The sequence below is a fragment of the Mustela lutreola genome, chromosome 2, assembly GCF_030435805.1.
Source record: "Mustela lutreola isolate mMusLut2 chromosome 2, mMusLut2.pri, whole genome shotgun sequence".
Lineage (NCBI taxonomy): Eukaryota > Metazoa > Chordata > Mammalia > Carnivora > Mustelidae > Mustela > Mustela lutreola.
Genome location: NC_081291.1, coordinates 95,803,789 through 95,819,770, shown reverse-complemented (window position 1 = coordinate 95,819,770; position 15,982 = coordinate 95,803,789). Strand labels below are relative to the sequence as shown.

Here is a 15,982-nt window from a genome sequence, read left to right as displayed (position 1 = left end):
ACATTCTCTCTAGAAAATGATCTAATGTGTAATGTGTTTCTTTACCAATTCCTTCACCATCTATTTGAACAGCTGCCAAACACCATCAGTTCTCATTGTTTAGGATCAGGTAAATAGCAAGGGCTCAGATTTTCTGTGGACTCTTCTCATCTGAGTTTCTCACCGCTTCCTTCCTAACCACACCGAGCCTCACTCACCTCTATATACTATGTCACTCTGCTTTCTTCTTTTGCCTGTGCCATGTAATAGCGATGTAAAGTTAGATACTCTTTGTTCATAAAAATAAATGCAAATTACTCACCATTTGTAATCTACTACTCCTTGCCACTAACGTAAAATGCTAACGTGGTTACATAAAAACTGTATAGCTCTACAACTGTCACTTCTGCAGTTAAACCAAGACCTCAACAAATATAACTTATTAATTATAACTCTTTTAAGTTATTTATTGTAACTCTCCTTTGGAATGAAGGCTATTTTAAATCAGTGAAATCTAGAATAGAAGAATTAAAGGGAACACAGGGTAGGAAGCAGGAAAAACACACTTTAAATCTTAGGGGAAAAAGAATCCAGATAGGATATCTAATAAAAGGCAAAGCTTTGAAATTCATTAGCATACTGGAATTTAAGAGCTAGAAAGGATCTGAAGGACTCCTCTTTAAACTCTTCATTTACAGATCAGGAAAAATATTCCAAGTATAAACCCATGATCAAATTACTCACAAAATGGGACACAGGAAGAAAATAAAATCTCTGGATAGAATTGTGAATTAGTGTGTACTAACAGAAGGGATATGCTACTTAACAAGTCTCATTTAAAGGAGGCTAACAATGCTCTGTCCCTTTCCTGTCTTGGCATTACCATGATTACAAAGATCTATGGCTCTGTCAGAATTACTATGGTTGATAAACTGGCTGCTCCAATAAATAATAATTTACCATTGCCCAGAAAGGTTCCTACTTAAACTTAAGGTGGAAAAAAAAAATCACAGATACAGTAACAAAGAAATTTTCCAAAATAAAAGTGGAATTTTTAAAACACTGATCAAACTATGGCTCAAAATCCAGAAAGAATAAGGAGGAAGCTAAGAAATCAGAGTAGGTAAAAATACACTTTTACGTAGGAAAATTGCATAAGTGAAGTCTAAAGACCACAATATTTGAAAGTTTCATCAGAGAGTATTATTTATCCAAATATATAAAAAGCATCTAAAAATTGAGGAGAAGGGATGCCTGGGTCGCACAGTCAGTTAAGCATCCAGCTCTGGTTTCGGCTTAAGTCATGATCTCATGGGTATTGAGGTCAAGGCCCTGTCTGGCTCTGTGCTCAATGTGGAATTTGCTTGAGTTTTTCTCTCCCTTTCCCTCTGCTCCTCCCCCAAGCTCGCTCACTCTCTCTCTCTAAAATAAATAAATCTTGAAAAATAATAATAAAATAAAAATAAAAATTGAGGGGGGAAAAGGGAATCTATAAAAAATGCACACAAGTTATGAACAAGTAGTTCACAAAAAAAGAAATGCAAATGACCTTAAACATATAAGATCAGCATTACTTACAATAGTCAAGATATGGAAGCAGCCCAAGTGTCCAAAAATTGACGAATGGATAAAGAAGAGGTGAGACAAATATACAGATAAATATACATAGACATAATGGATTGATATACATATCTCCATGGATATATACATATGACAGAATATAACTCAGCCATAAAAAATTAAATCTTTCTATTTGCAATGACATGGATGAAGATAGAGAGTATAATGAGTATAATGCTAAGTAAAATAAGTCAGAAAAAGATAAATACCATATGATTTTACACATATATTTAAAAAACAAAACAAATGAGCAAAGGGAAGAAAGAGACAGAGAGAGAGCCACAAACCAAGAAACATACTCTTAACTATAGAGAATAAACTGATAGTTCCCAGAGGGGAGGTAGGTGGAGAGATGGGTGAAATAGGTTTGGGGATTAGGGAGTGTACTTGTCCTGATGAGCACTTGGTGAGGTATGGAATTGTTGAATCACTATTTTGTACACCTGAAATTAATAAAACACTGTATGTTAATTAATGGAAATTAAAATAAACACTTAAAATTAATTAACTAAAACACATGAAAAGATGCTCTATCTTGTTCACAAGAAGAGAAATACAAATTTAAAATACAACAAGTTACCTTTTCTTCTGTATTTAGATTAGCCAAAACTCAAAATATGGACAATACACTCTTATGACAAATTATATTTATGGGAAAAAGGGCCCTCACATACATTATAGACAGGAATGGAAAATGATACAATTTCTATTGAGATTTTGGCAATACTTCGCACCTAAAAAATATGCCTTTACCCTTTGATCCAACAACGCCACTTCTAGGAAGCTTTCCCAAAGCCACAATGGCAAAAATACAAAATCACATATGTACAAGGCCACACAGTACAGCACTATATGCAATAGTTGCACACAACACAAATGCCTATCAACAGGGACTAACTGAATATTCATCTACCAGTGGAATATTATGAAGCTGTAAAAACAGATAACATACTTCTTAGGAGGATCTACAAGGCATATATTACTAGGGGGGAAAAGCAAGCAGATAATGCATTTGTTTTTATGGAGGGATAAACCCAAGCTACTAAATATGATACCTATAAGAAAGGGAACTAGGGAGTGCCTAAGTGGCTCAGTCAGTTAAGTATCTGCCTTCTGCTCAGGTCATGATCCCAGGGTCCTGGGATCAAGTCCTACACTGGGCTCCTTGATCAGTTGGGAGTTGACTTCTCCCTCTGCTCCGCTCTTCTGCTTGTCCTTTCTCTTCTCTCAAAATAAATATTTTCTTTTAAAAAAGTAAAAGAAAGAAAGGAAGGAAGAAAGAAAAAGAAAGAGAACTAGGGTAGAGAAAAGAGGAATGAACACTAAACTTTTCCGGATATCTGTGTTTTATAGTACTAGTTTTATATTAATGTTTTAATATAATAAATCAAATCCAAATGGGGGGAAAAAAGCAGTTTGGAAAAATTGGGAAACAAAATTAAACAAATCAACTATCAATTAGATATCAAGGTGGAAAAATAACCATATAATAAAATGTTTCACATACCTTTAAAATGCAAAAATTCTATTGTACTTGTAATCCCAAGTGGAATATAACTAAAGATAAAAAATAACTGCAAAGAAATCCTAAAAACTATTCAGGAATCATATTGTTAATAATAAAATTGGTATAATCTGAAATCAATATATGTAATATAGGATAGGAAAAAAAGTAATTATATTAATGATATTAGGTTCCAAGATCTTCAGCAAACTAAAAGACCCAAACATAAAAACAAATATAAAAAATTAAATTATAATTATATAAATATAATTTAATATAAAAATTAAATTAAAAATATGAAAATTAAATTAAAATATATATTTATATACTATAAATTAAATTAAAATATATTAATTCTGTATATTTAAAAATATATGTATTTCCTAACTCTGGCCACTGTAAATCCTAGAACCACTGACCAACCTGGCACCATGAGCACCTCTAGCACCCAGACTAGGGTCTCTAAATACCATCTCCCACCCAAAGGAACCAGGGCTTTTTGGTAGCCATTAATGTATAAATGATGAAAGAACATGTTTTACCAGAAAACATGGAAATGAATTATCAAAGACTACTGATCATATGAAGATGGACAGGAGCCAACATAAAGAGGTGCCACTGACCAAAGGCAGAGCAATTTGAGTATTTAAAAAAAAAAAAAAAAAAAAAAAGACTGCAACAAATTGAAACAGTTTAAATACAGTCAAGTCCATGAAGATTTAAAAAAAAAAAAAAAAAAAAAAGGCAAAACCCCTCATGGTTACCTTTGGAGATTGGTAGGCCACCACCTCATTACTGTAGTCTGAAAACAGGGAAAGAATTAAGCATTCTTCTTGCTTTTCCTGTACAAGCTATATTTCATATAGCTGATGGCAGTCAAATAGCTGGTGGGGTAGAGTTCTTCTTCATAGAAGATTTTTAGGTAATACTGAAGGAATGATAGGATTAGAAAATCACCATTCTGCAATCCCTAATGCAATAATGGATATAGGCTATCTAAATCCATAAAAAGATTTCACCATTAGGTGAAAAGCTCATGGGGAATTTCAGGATGGATGGATTGGGCTAACAATACCTGAACGCATTACACTCCTCAATCTTAACACAAGAGAGCTCAGACACCTCATGCCTCTCTGACAATTAATGCAACAGATTATCTACTGCATCACCTAGGAATCATCTTTACCCCCACAAAAAAATAAATAAATTTGAGGTTAAGTCTGATCTTCCAGAGCAGAGCTATTCAACAGAACTTTCTGCAATTATTGAAATATTTTATGTCTGCACCATTTAGAGGGTAGCCATGAGGCACCTTTGACTATTGGGCACTTGAAATATGGCTAACAAAACTAGGAAACTGAATTTTTAATTTTATTTAATTTTAGTTAATTTAAATAGCCAGAGCTGGCTGGTGGTTACCATAGTGGACAGTGCAATTCTAGATCTAACTACTGGTTTAAAGGGAAAGATGTACTTGTTAAAAGGATGCCATGCGGTTGCATTAAGCTAAATCTAGAATACTGCGGGGGCGGGGTGGGGGGGGACACAAGCGAACTGCCCTATTAAAAAAGATTTAAACAATGTATCAACCAAATACAACATGTGGACCTCTATGGGATTTTGATCTAAAGGAGCTAACTGTAAAAGGTCAGTTCAAAGGGACAGATGGGGAAATCTGAACCCAGACTGAATACTAACATGGAATTCTTACAAATTTTCACAGGTGTGATGACAGTAATCCACTTTTATAAAATCAAAAAAGCAAATTTAGCTTTCAGAAGAAAAAAAAGAAACAACCTAAAAATAAATTAAATCCCTGCAACCTCTGTTCATGTTAGCTTCAGATGAATTTCAAATCAAGCTGACTTTTTTTTCAAGTAGGTAACTCTAGAGGCACCTGGGTGGCTTAAACTGTTAAGGAGGCAACTCTGATATATCAGAGTGGATTACAGATGCTGTCCCAGCGGGCTACCACTAGTACATAAATGAGAAAGGGAAGGACAAAGCAAAGGTCTTCTACCTTCTAATGGGAGGAAAATGGCACAGTACAACTAACATGCAATTATTAGAAATAGTTTTTAAAGACCTGAATCTACATACATTTTTAAGGGCAGTGTGAATGTCTAATAGATGTTTATGAATCTCTAACCCATTTTAATTTCATTTTTACTATACTGATCACGGATAGTGACATTGTCAAAGGGCAAGAAGCTGCACAAATCTAAAGGCGGCACTGCATTTCAAGTAAGAAAATACATGTATTTTGTTATACCATTAAGCTACAGCATTAAGTATATGTAAATATGTGAAAGTAATATGTAGTATGATCCTTATTATGACTTCCTCTTCACATCTACAAAATGGAACGCAAGCACGAGGGGAACTCTGTAACAGCAGTGTACCTACCCTGCAATACTGTTTTATTAAAGGAATGAAATTGAAGGAATTGCATGTAAGGCTCAATGAAAACTATCTCGTGCACATAAGGGTACCCTAGATGTAAATGAAGACCAGTCATTGACAGCAGACTCATTTTTACTCTGATGTTGTAAGGAATGTAAGAAAAACACTGAGCCTAGATTTACTGCCCTCAAATATCTTCGCGATTACAGTGCCCCTAAGGAACTGTCCCTTTTAAACTCTCAGCCTGTCATTGATCTCCCACCCCTGATTTTTATGGACCAATCCGCAAACTCAGGGCTTCTCAACTTCTTCAATCCTTCAAGACTTCTGCCACTTTTCCGTGCCTCTTGTACTAACATCAACTCACTTTTTAAGACTTGCTAAAATTCCCCCCTCAATGAACCGGCATCACGTGCGGTCAATGGCCTAAGTCACAACAATGCTGGGAAGCTAACCAGATAAGGCAGCCTAGGCGGGAGGACTGTGCCGGGGGTCCCTCCTCTGCAAAGGAAGAGCGGCCCGCAGCTGGCTCCGCCGCGGTAGACGTGGACTCGGCGGCAGCTGCTTGCACCCCCCGCCGCCCTCCCGCCGGCCCGGCCTCTGGGGAGGGGCTGACCACCTGGCTGGCCGGGACTGCGCGCCGGGCAAGGCCATATCCGCCTTCGCGGGTCCGCAGGGCGTACGCGGGAAGGCCGACGGGCCCGGCGCCGCAGCGGACCCGGGCCGGCGAGGGCGGGCCTGGTGGCCAGCGGGCTGCTGCGAAGGCCGGCCCCGGGCCATACGGCCGCGCAGCCCGCGGCGCCACCGCAGCCAGAGCTGCCTCCGGACCAGGACACGCCCGCCCCTCGTCAGTCCACCGGGCGCCCATGCGGTTACTGGGACCGCGCGAGCGCGCCCCCGAGGCTTCCCGCCGTTACCTCCGGCAGGGGGCGCGCACGCGCGTCACCGCCGACCCGACGTCCAGCCTCCGGCGTCGCCACGTTCGTTCCGCCCACCGCCCCCTCACTTTGAATTTGAAGTGTCCTCCCAGGCCTCCCCTCCGTGCAAGCATATGGGCTCACCCACATCCGGGGATCGGTGAGAGAGGCGCGTGGGTCACGTGAGGCTGAGGGGGTGGGGCTGTGTGGAAGCGGGTGCAGCGCTGGGTCCGGCGCGGGTAAGATTTTCCCGCGCCCAGAGTCTTGGTTTTGGAGGGACGGGGACCCGTAGGTTCCTTAGAGTCGCCCTTTCCAACCTTCCGTCAGTTGAGGTCGATGTCTCACTTCATCTTCACAATTACTTTCCTTTCCGCACGCCATGGAAGGTGGAAGGGCTCTGGCGGGGCAGTTCTGGACCTCCCCCGCTTCCACATTTGGTAGATCCAACCGGAAGCCGGGACGGGGGCGGGCCCACACTTGTGCACGGATGGTGGTGGCCTGCGAGGGTCAATTCTAGCTACGTAGTAGGTCGTCTCGTTTAATTCATGTGACTATACGTTTGTAGAATTGCAGAGCACAGGAGTGGGGTCACACGTGCCGCGGGTTTGGGAAAACCTTGTAATGGACAGTGTGACAAGCTCCCAGTTGGGACCATTCGCTGCGCCCAGGGAGCTAAGGGACTCCGGGAAGGACGGGTACCATGCTCCCCCTGGGTCTAGGAGCAGACCTCCTGCAGGAGACGACCTGGGAGCCAAATTTTTTAGACTGGAGTTTAGCTGGAAACAAAGGAATTGTAACGAGCGTTCTAGGCATCGGAACTGTTACATGTGTAAGGCAAGTTTGCTCAGGAAGGTGGTAGTGTTTCATTCTGTCGAGTGTGGCAGGTGCTTTGGACAGTGGCGGTGTCCTGGACTTTGGCTGTCTTGATGCTTTCCACGCTGCCAGCCCCTGAAGAGTGAAGGCACCATGGGCCCTGACTCTGGAAATGAGATGTTGACCAGATGAGCTGACACCAGTGTTGAGTTTGAAAGGAAAATAAGCGTTACTGAGGAGGAAAGGGGCTTTTAAGTGCAAAGGCTGGAAAATATGGCAGGGTTAGTGGTGTTTGGAAAAGGGACGGTGAGAAAAGATTGAGGCCAAATTTGGGAAAGATGTGCTGCAAAAGCACATCTTTGGGAAAGAGTCTGCAATATTTACACGTAATAATTGTAGACACTGATACCTGAGAAATCTGTTACAAAGACTACCAGACTTGTTAGGTGGATCATAAAGACAAGAAGGAGACATTCAAGGGCCAAATGCCCAGTGAGGCTTGAAAAAACTTGACAGAAAGGTGGAATCTGTGTATGACTTGGAGAATTAGCTAGTTCTGATCAACTGGAAAAATGAAGGTATCGCAGGGGACCGGGCAACAGGGACACAGGACTGGCAGCAGGAATAAGGGCTCTTGTGGGACAGGAATTCCAAAAATATAACTGGAACTGTGTGTACATTTTCTAAAGACAATATCCTTATACTTGTTTTGCGTTATCCATGAGGTAGTGCTGGATTAATTCTTGAGTGAAACATCAAGGCTTCAACTGTTTCACTGGTAGCCAAAATTGCTGGGCACCTTCCGCTTCAGTTTTGCCTGACTCTTTACCATGGGGTTAAAAACTCTTATCCAACCCCAACCTGTAATAATTATTACCCAGGCATTAGGGCTATTATGCAATCATGCTACTGGGGCCAAGCATAGGTCTGTATGAAGGAGTTGGGAGTCCATCCCTAAAGAATGTTCCTTTTATGAATGTTCCTAGCCTCAGAAACTAGGAGTGACTGGGAGTGCCTTTGGTGCCACTGGCTTCCAGGCCATCAGGATGACTGCTTTGTGGCAGGGAACACAGTAAATTGAACCTATGATGGAGCAGCAGAGCCCACACTAGGAAACAGGGAATCCAGAGGTAGGCTGCAGATGTTTAGGAGAAAAAATAGTCAGTCATGGCCAAGGAGCTAAGTAACATCTTGATCACTTGGTCCAGGCATTGAAGGGAGTACAGCATTAAAAGAGGAAAGAACCCCAAAGGGAAGCAGAAATGAGCAGCAGGGGGTCCTGCTGCTGTTGTTCACCTGCAGGTGCTCCTTTCAGAACTTGGATTGGGCACTATTTTAAGAAAGACAGTTTCCTTTAAAAGTTCAGCTGAGGATTTCTGTCAGCTCTGTAGTTGGTCACTTCACATAGCTCAGTTCAGTATCTCAATACGTTCATTTAGCTCCTGTGCCTAGGAATGCTAATATTAAAGCTGAGGCAGGTGGAGACTTTCTTGTAAAACATAGTGCAGAAAAAGCCTAACGGGGACAGAGAGGAGACTTGGTTATTAATTAGGGATTCATTGAAGGCATTCTGAACAGGGAAAGGTGAATATGCAAATTAGGAGAGAAAACCTATGTTCTAGATATGCTGTGGTCTTGTACACAAGGCTTCTGTCACACTGTGACATTGGTCTGTCAACTAGGCTATGTCTGCTGTCTGTCCTGTATGTGCTATAAAGCATCCATGGGTTGGGGGAAGGGAATGGGCAGTAGGGAGAGACTGGGATCTTAGAACTAGATTGTCACCTGACTCAGATGAGAAGATGAGTCTTTCCCATTTCCCAGGGTGATGTTATATCAAAAGATACATGCAGGCTAAAAAGCCCGGGGAAGCCTAATGCTCGATTACATCACCTCCTCAGTCTTCATGCTTAAGAAATAATCTCTTTGACTTACAGATCTGACAAGATCAAAGCTGCAGAAGAATGGACAGTGAGGTACAGAGAGATGGAAGGATCTTGGATTTGATTGACGATGCTTGGCGAGAAGACAAGCTGCCATATGAGGATGTTGCAATACCACTGGTAGGCTATAGTTTGTGCCAAGGATGGTGGGTTAAAGATATGATCTGGTGAACCCTACTAGAAGTAGGATGTCAATGGACAAACTAGTAGGGCAAAGAAATCCACAAAGATGTGGATTCCTTTAACTCTAGGAGACACTGGATAGTTTGACTTTTTATTTGAAGAGAACTGTAGTTCAGAGAGTTGATTTGAGGAGCTCAGTTAGGGGTCATGCCAGGAGTGGACTCAAGACTTCTGAGCCATGTTCTGTCTGCCACACCAAAGTTAGTAAAACAGAAGATGAGAGTTCAGTGTACAAAAGAAAGAGAGGAACAAGAAGCAACGGCATTTATACTATATTTCTTATTTGTCTACCTGTGATTGATCATTTGCTATTTTTAGAGACATTCTCGAAACACACACCTATCCTAGTTTCCCTGGAATATGTTTGGAAGACAGCTGGGTTTTCTCTTGGATTTAGACCAAACAGGTCTTGGGACACACTCTTCTTTCCCAATCTCTAGAGAACGCTTCTGCAGGGAGTTTCTTTACGCTCCCATAATAAATCATCTAAAAATTGTGCATTAATTTTTATTTTCAATCCTATTTATGTCGTAGAGGCCTAACAAAAAACACAGAGAACAGACTCCAGGGATTGTTTATCTTCAGATCATGCCAAGCGCCCCGAGAAGAGCTATTAATAAAATGCACCTTCCAAGTAGACTGCTGCTGCCTACTGAGAAGTAAAATTCCACTCACCCACATTTTCATTTAAGACTAAGAGATGATACTATGCTCAGTGAATAATACACATATCAGATAATAGGTCACAGCTTAGTTCAAGTTCAGAAAAATAGTGAAAAGGGAGTGCACAATGAGAATTCTAGCTGCCACTTACTCAATACCAGTTTGATGCCACATACTAAGGTTGAAATTTGACATACGTTATTTCTAACTTTAAATACTCTTACAGGGGCACCTGGGTGGCAGGTGGGTTAAAGCCTCTGCCTTCGGCTCCAGTCATGATCCCAGGGTCCTAGGATCAAGCCCCACCTAGGGCTCTCTGCTCAGCGGGGAGCCTGCTTCCTCCTTTCTCTCTCTCTCTGCCTGCCTCTCTGCCTACTTGTGATCTCTATCTGTCAAATAAATAAATAAAATCTTAAAATCAAAATAAATAAATAAATAAATAGTTACTCTTACAAAGGTAGTGGTGTTATCTCCATTTTACAGCAAGGGAGTAGAATCAGAGAGGGAACTTGTGCAAAGCTGGGTAGCTGGTAAATTAGACTTCACACTTAGGTCTGTGTGAAGGCTCCAGATCCTGTCTTGCAAACTTTTGTTTTTTCACTTGGCAGGCACAATTCCTGCCCTTGGGATCTAGAGAGACAACACACAGAAATAAGTAATTGCAGTAATAAATGTTATAAGCCAGGTTGTGAATAGTGATGTAGGATAGGAAGTGAGTGATGCTTGTTGAGCATCAGGAAAGGCTTCGGAGAGAATGTAATATTTAAGCTGGCCAGAAATGTAGTGGGGGTAGACAAGGGCACTCTCAACAGAGGGGACAGATGTGCACAGGCTCAGAGTTTTGAAAGGCTTTGGGAGATGGTGAGACATTCATTGTGGACAGAGACTATATTTATCATCTAAGGTAGGCAGAAAAGATGGGCTTGGACCAGATTTTGAGACGCGTATATGACGCCATGCTTAGACTTCATTCTGAGGATAACCAGGAATGAGTGGTTTTCAAAATAGAAATCTGCCACACTCAAATTTGAGTTTTAGAATGTTAGTTCAGAAGGGAATTGTTAGGGAATGTGTGCCATGGAGAAAGGGGCGAGTGATAGGGCAGAGGGACCAGTGAGGAAGCGATCGCAGTAGTATGAGGAGGAGAACCTGACCAAAGGCACGTAGGTGGAGGGGAACTGCTGAATTTTGCAGGCATATGGCAGGATTTGGGGACCACTTCTGTGGAAGGGGTTGAGAGAGAAGGACGTTTCCAGGGTGTAGCCTGGCCTTCTTGTTATTCTGTGTCTTTTCCTGTCTCATGACTCTCAGGGAATGTGGACTGGTTAGCTTTTGTTGCTGCCTAACAGATCTCCCCCAGAGTGACTTCAAACAATAGCTGTTTATCTCGTGATTTGTGTCTCAGCTGAGAGGGTCTTCCAGTCTCCAGCTCTGCTGATCCCGGCTAGACTTGCTGGTATTCTGCAGTCAGTCAGCAGGCTGGCTGGAGGCTGGGGAATGAGGAGACTTTTCACACATCTGGTAGGTAGCAGGTCAGCTGGGATGATGAGGTCAAAGCCTCATTATCCAGCGGACTAGCCTAGACTGCACCTGGCCATCTCAGGGTTCCAAGAATAGCAAGAGAAGGACTGAGGCTTCATGGAGCTTAGCCAAGAATGGGCCCAAGGACACTGTGGCTGCTCTCTGCTAGCCAAGGCAAGTCACTCAGTCAGTCCCAATCTGAAATTGGGGAAATAAGACTCTGCCTTTTCATGGGAGTAGCTGCCAAGAATTGAGGCCAGTTTGCAATAAGCCATAATTGATAGTTGTGTTTATGATAGTTTATGATACTTTGTGTTGGTTTCAAAGCACGTTCACGTTTTTTCATCTTGGCATTCAGTGTAAGAGACAGTAGTGTCCAAATGAAAAATACTGTTTTAGAAGTTATACCACAGAGGAGCGCCTGGGTGGTTCAGTTGGTTGAGTATCTAACCCTTGGTTTTAGCTTAGGTCATTATCTTTTGGTCCTGGGATCGAGTCCAGAATTGGGCTCTGGGCTTAGTGCACTCAGAGTCTGCTTGGGCGCACACACACACACATATGCTCTCTCTCTCTCTCTCTCTCTAACCTTAACCCTAGCCTTAACTCTCTCTCAAAATAAATAAAATCTTAAATATATATATATATATATATACCACAGATGAGATGAAATTAAGTTACTTGTCTGTCAGTTAAATAATTCACTAACCAAGGACTTGTTTGTGCTTTGTGAGCTATAAATAATTATTAGAACCAAACTTACTCTTTAGGTTTGAATGTATGATTGCTCTACAGTAAATGATAGTTCTTTGTAATTCATACAACTATGTTAGAGTCTCAATATTGTGTTTATAAAACAACATGTGTGCTCCGAACAACATGTGTTCAGATACATTTGTACATATTGTAAGTCAATTTATATATATTGAGCGTATTTTTGAAAGAAAAACATTCATATGCTGCAAATTGGAATCAGTGGGAAATTGAAAGTCTCAATATTGAATAACAGTTTTTGCCCCCCAAAAAAGTATAAATTGAAATAATTGAAAAGAAATATATTGGTGTCAGTAAACTCCAGTACAAAGCAGACTCCTGGTAATAAGAAATTTAAATTTAAAATATTAGGAAACTACCAAAAGTTCTTAACCACACACATAAAAACATAGTTAACTATATGAGGTGACGGGTGTGTTAACTAGCCCTATTGTGATAATCACTTCATAGTATGTATGTATCAGATCATCATTTGGTACACCTTAAACTCACACAGTGTTCTATGTAAATTAAAGCTCAAGCTGAAAAAATATGTCACATTCCCTAGTAAGTGTGGTCCATGGCTTAAGATTCTAAGACAGATGCTAGCAGGGGAGGAACCGGTCATTTGCCAAGGTTTGTGTTGCTGTGCTCCAGCACTAGGGTGACACCTCACCTAGTATGTTACATTCTCAGCCCTCACCACTCACCTCCGTAAGAACATTGGGAGGATGGGCACGGGATAGTTTGTTAAAATACATTTCTTATACTTAAGGAATATTCCAGCAAATGTGGTATTCAATGAAAGCAGCCTCCCAAAAAAGGACTGAGTATTGGGTTCTTGTCGGTGAGCCCAGCCACTAGTAATAAGAGCAGCCGTTCCTTGAGCATCAGATGGCTGCCCGCAGGGGTGAGCACTCCATCTCAGTTACCCCATTTAGTTTCACAGATGTCCTCTGAGGTGATGGCTACTCTTTCCTCTGATTACCCAAGAGGAGATAAAAAGTCCATCTTTTCATCCTAGTTCTTTCTTTAGGATAGATTTCTGTCAGTTATGCTGCCTGTTTCTAAGAACTCAGAGGTTTGATTTCTAAGTGCTCTTGAGGTTTTTTTGTTTTTGTTTTTTTTGTTTTTTTTTTTTTTTTAGATTATTTATTTATTTATTTGACAGAGAGAGATCACAAGTAGATAGAGAGGCAGGCAGAGAGAGAGAGAGAGAGGGAAGCAGGCTCCCTGCTGAGCAGAGAGCCCGATGTGGGACTTGATCCCAGGACCCTGAGATCATGACCTGAGCTGAAGGCAGCGGCTTAACCTACTGAGCCACCCAGGCACCCAAAGTGCTCTTGAGTTTTAAGGGGTTTCTTAATGCAGAGTGTACCAGCATTCTGAATGTCTGTTGTACCTTTGCAGAATGAGCTTCCTGAACCTGAACAGGACAACGGTGGCACCACGGAATCTGTTAAGGAACAAGAAATGAAGTGGACCGACTTGGCCTTACAGTATCTCCATGAGAATGTTCCCCCTGTAGGAAACTAACACCTGGCTCCTTTCTCATGGACAGATTTTTGAAAAATACATAGATACAAAATGTTTTCTTTCTGTCTCCTCATTCAGATCTTGACATGATAAATCTACACTAAAAAATATACACCCAACTAGTTTTTGTGACGACAAAATGCAGTGTGAAAACACCAGAATGAAAAACCGGTTGAGATTTCTCAGGAATGCAGAATATTTGGCCCTTTGAACCAAAAGTTCTTCATTCACTAGCTTGTGTTTGAACATGACTGGTTCAACATTTGCCTTTCACTCAGAGTTGTGTCCCGTGACATGGGTGACTGAAGAGATGAGAGGGCCGGGCAAAGACAGAGGAGCCAGGTGTGAGGGGACTGTTAACTTCCCACATGCCTCCCTCTGAACAGCGGTGTAGAGCCCCTGACTGCAGGATGGTTATCTGGGATTGTTGCGATTCCTCAGATCCCCTGTGGCATTTTCAAAATTTGGATAAATTCATAGATTAAAGGTTATCTGACAGGTACTTCTGCTCTGTACAAGTTAATTAGGTGCCATTGGAAAGGACCTTTGGCTACCTGGACCACTAGTTTTATTCAGTAACAAGATTTTGTGTTTTCACAGCCCTTTCAGATATGACGGAAACACCATGAAGCCCATGTTCAGTTATACATGTATATAAAAACTTGTATTTTGAGGGGCACCTGGGTGGCTCAGTTGGTTCAGCATCCGACTCTTGATTTCAGCTCAGGTTATGATCTCAGTGTCCTGGGATGGAGCCCCAGGTTGGGCTCCATGCTCAGCAGGGAACCTGCTTGAGATTTCTCTTGCCCTCTGCCCTTCCCCCCACTCGCTCGCTCTTCCTCTCTCTCTCAAAAATAAATCTTTAAAAAAAGAAAAAAAAAAAACTCCTATTTTGAAAACATGGACATTTATCTCCTGAAATCATTTGCCTCTGTTAAGTGACATCTCAACGTTTTCTTGCCTAGGTTGTGAACTGTGGGAAGAGGCCCTGTCTTCTATTTCTGTATCCCTCATTCAAAAACTAGAAAGACTGAATCACTGAAGTGTGTCTTCTGCATTTTGTTTTGTTTTGTTTTTTAGGATTTTATTTGAGAGAGCATGTGCACATGAAGGGGATTGGGCAGAGGAAGAGGGAGAAGTGGGCTCCCTGCTGAGCAGGACGTCTAACACAGGTCTCCATCCCAGGACCCTGGCATCGTGACAGGAGTAGAAGGCAGATGCCCAACTGACTGAACCCAGGCACCCCTCTTCTTTTTTAGGGGTCTTTTTATTTGCCTAGCTTTTAGGAAGAAGTATATCACAAATGGGCTGATTTTAGGTTTTCAATCGGAAATGGAGTTGTAGCAACTCCTGTAATCCAGACACATGCAGGCTGATCTCCCTGTGCATCATGTCTTGGCTACAAGTCAGTCATCTCAGAATAAAGACCCCAAGTCACCAGTCCCTCAATAACAAAAGACAGACAACCCAGTAGAAAAGAGGGGTCTAATGTTCAGGAAAAATATATATTACGAGAAAAGTTTTTCAAAAACTGAAAGTACCTAGAATGCCATGGTTCCTACACATTCTAATTAAATAAGGGTTTTACTATAACTAGTCTATAACTATGTAACAGCTAAGACGCTGACATCAAGGAATCTAGGGCATGTTCATATGAATCCAGCCTTTCCTAGGGATATAGGTAGACCAGTAAAATGTGAAAGCTGTCTTGATTTTCACTGAATCACAGTATGATGCTTGTAAAGATAGAGAACTGTTGATGTATCTGCTTGGCTTACACCCTCATCAAAGAATGGTCCCCCCACGCCAAGTTTGACCTGTGATGTGGTGCCCAAACCACAGCTCACTGTGTCAGGAATGAGGTGACCAAACCTGGGCCACACTGTCCACTGCGGCTTGGGAATGAATCTAGGGCTGGCTTGACGATGATGGCCCCAAGAGATGCTAGGCGGCTTTTCAAGCAAATGTCGCACAGCACCCAAGAGGGAAGTCTGCAGAGCGAGGTTTGAGAGGCTGTGTTCGTGCAGTGTCCAGTTCAATGCATCGCCTTTCATAAAAGCCATCTCCCTTGGTGTTGGGAGTACAGCAGTGAACAGAAGTACATCTGCCTTTGTTTAGTGGGGGAAACAAACATCAAGCCAATAATTGTT

At 41.7% G+C, this 15,982-nt stretch overlaps 2 protein-coding genes across 16 annotated transcripts in view; one reads left to right on the top strand and one right to left on the bottom strand.

Annotated features, from left to right (window-relative positions):
- CEP63 (centrosomal protein 63) overlaps positions 1–6,827 on the bottom strand; it is a 55,201-nt gene extending 48,374 nt beyond the window's left edge. For 4 of the 11 annotated variants that reach the window (XM_059162655.1, XM_059162661.1, XM_059162662.1 and 1 more), the window contains exon 1: positions 6,126–6,414. In XM_059162655.1, the coding sequence (XP_059018638.1) occupies positions 6,126–6,286 (161 nt within the window). In that variant the 5' untranslated portion in view covers positions 6,287–6,414. The other 7 variants (XM_059162659.1, XM_059162657.1, XM_059162656.1 and 4 more) reach the window with 7 other exon arrangements.
- Positions 6,495–13,888, top strand: ANAPC13 (anaphase promoting complex subunit 13). 5 transcript variants are annotated; one of them, XM_059162670.1, is made up of 3 exons: positions 6,495–6,583; positions 9,174–9,299; positions 13,707–13,888. In XM_059162670.1, the coding sequence occupies exons 2-3, from the start codon at positions 9,201–9,203 to the stop codon at positions 13,830–13,832; spliced, it is 225 nt and encodes a 74-aa protein (XP_059018653.1). In that variant the 5' UTR covers positions 6,495–6,583; positions 9,174–9,200; the 3' UTR covers positions 13,833–13,888. The 5 variants fall into 5 exon arrangements, with proteins under 5 accessions (XP_059018653.1, XP_059018651.1, XP_059018654.1 ...); XM_059162668.1 differs by having other exon boundaries at positions 6,572–6,662; XM_059162671.1 differs by lacking the exon at positions 6,495–6,583 and adding an exon at positions 6,653–6,755.
- Positions 13,889–15,982: the final 2,094 nt, after the last annotated feature.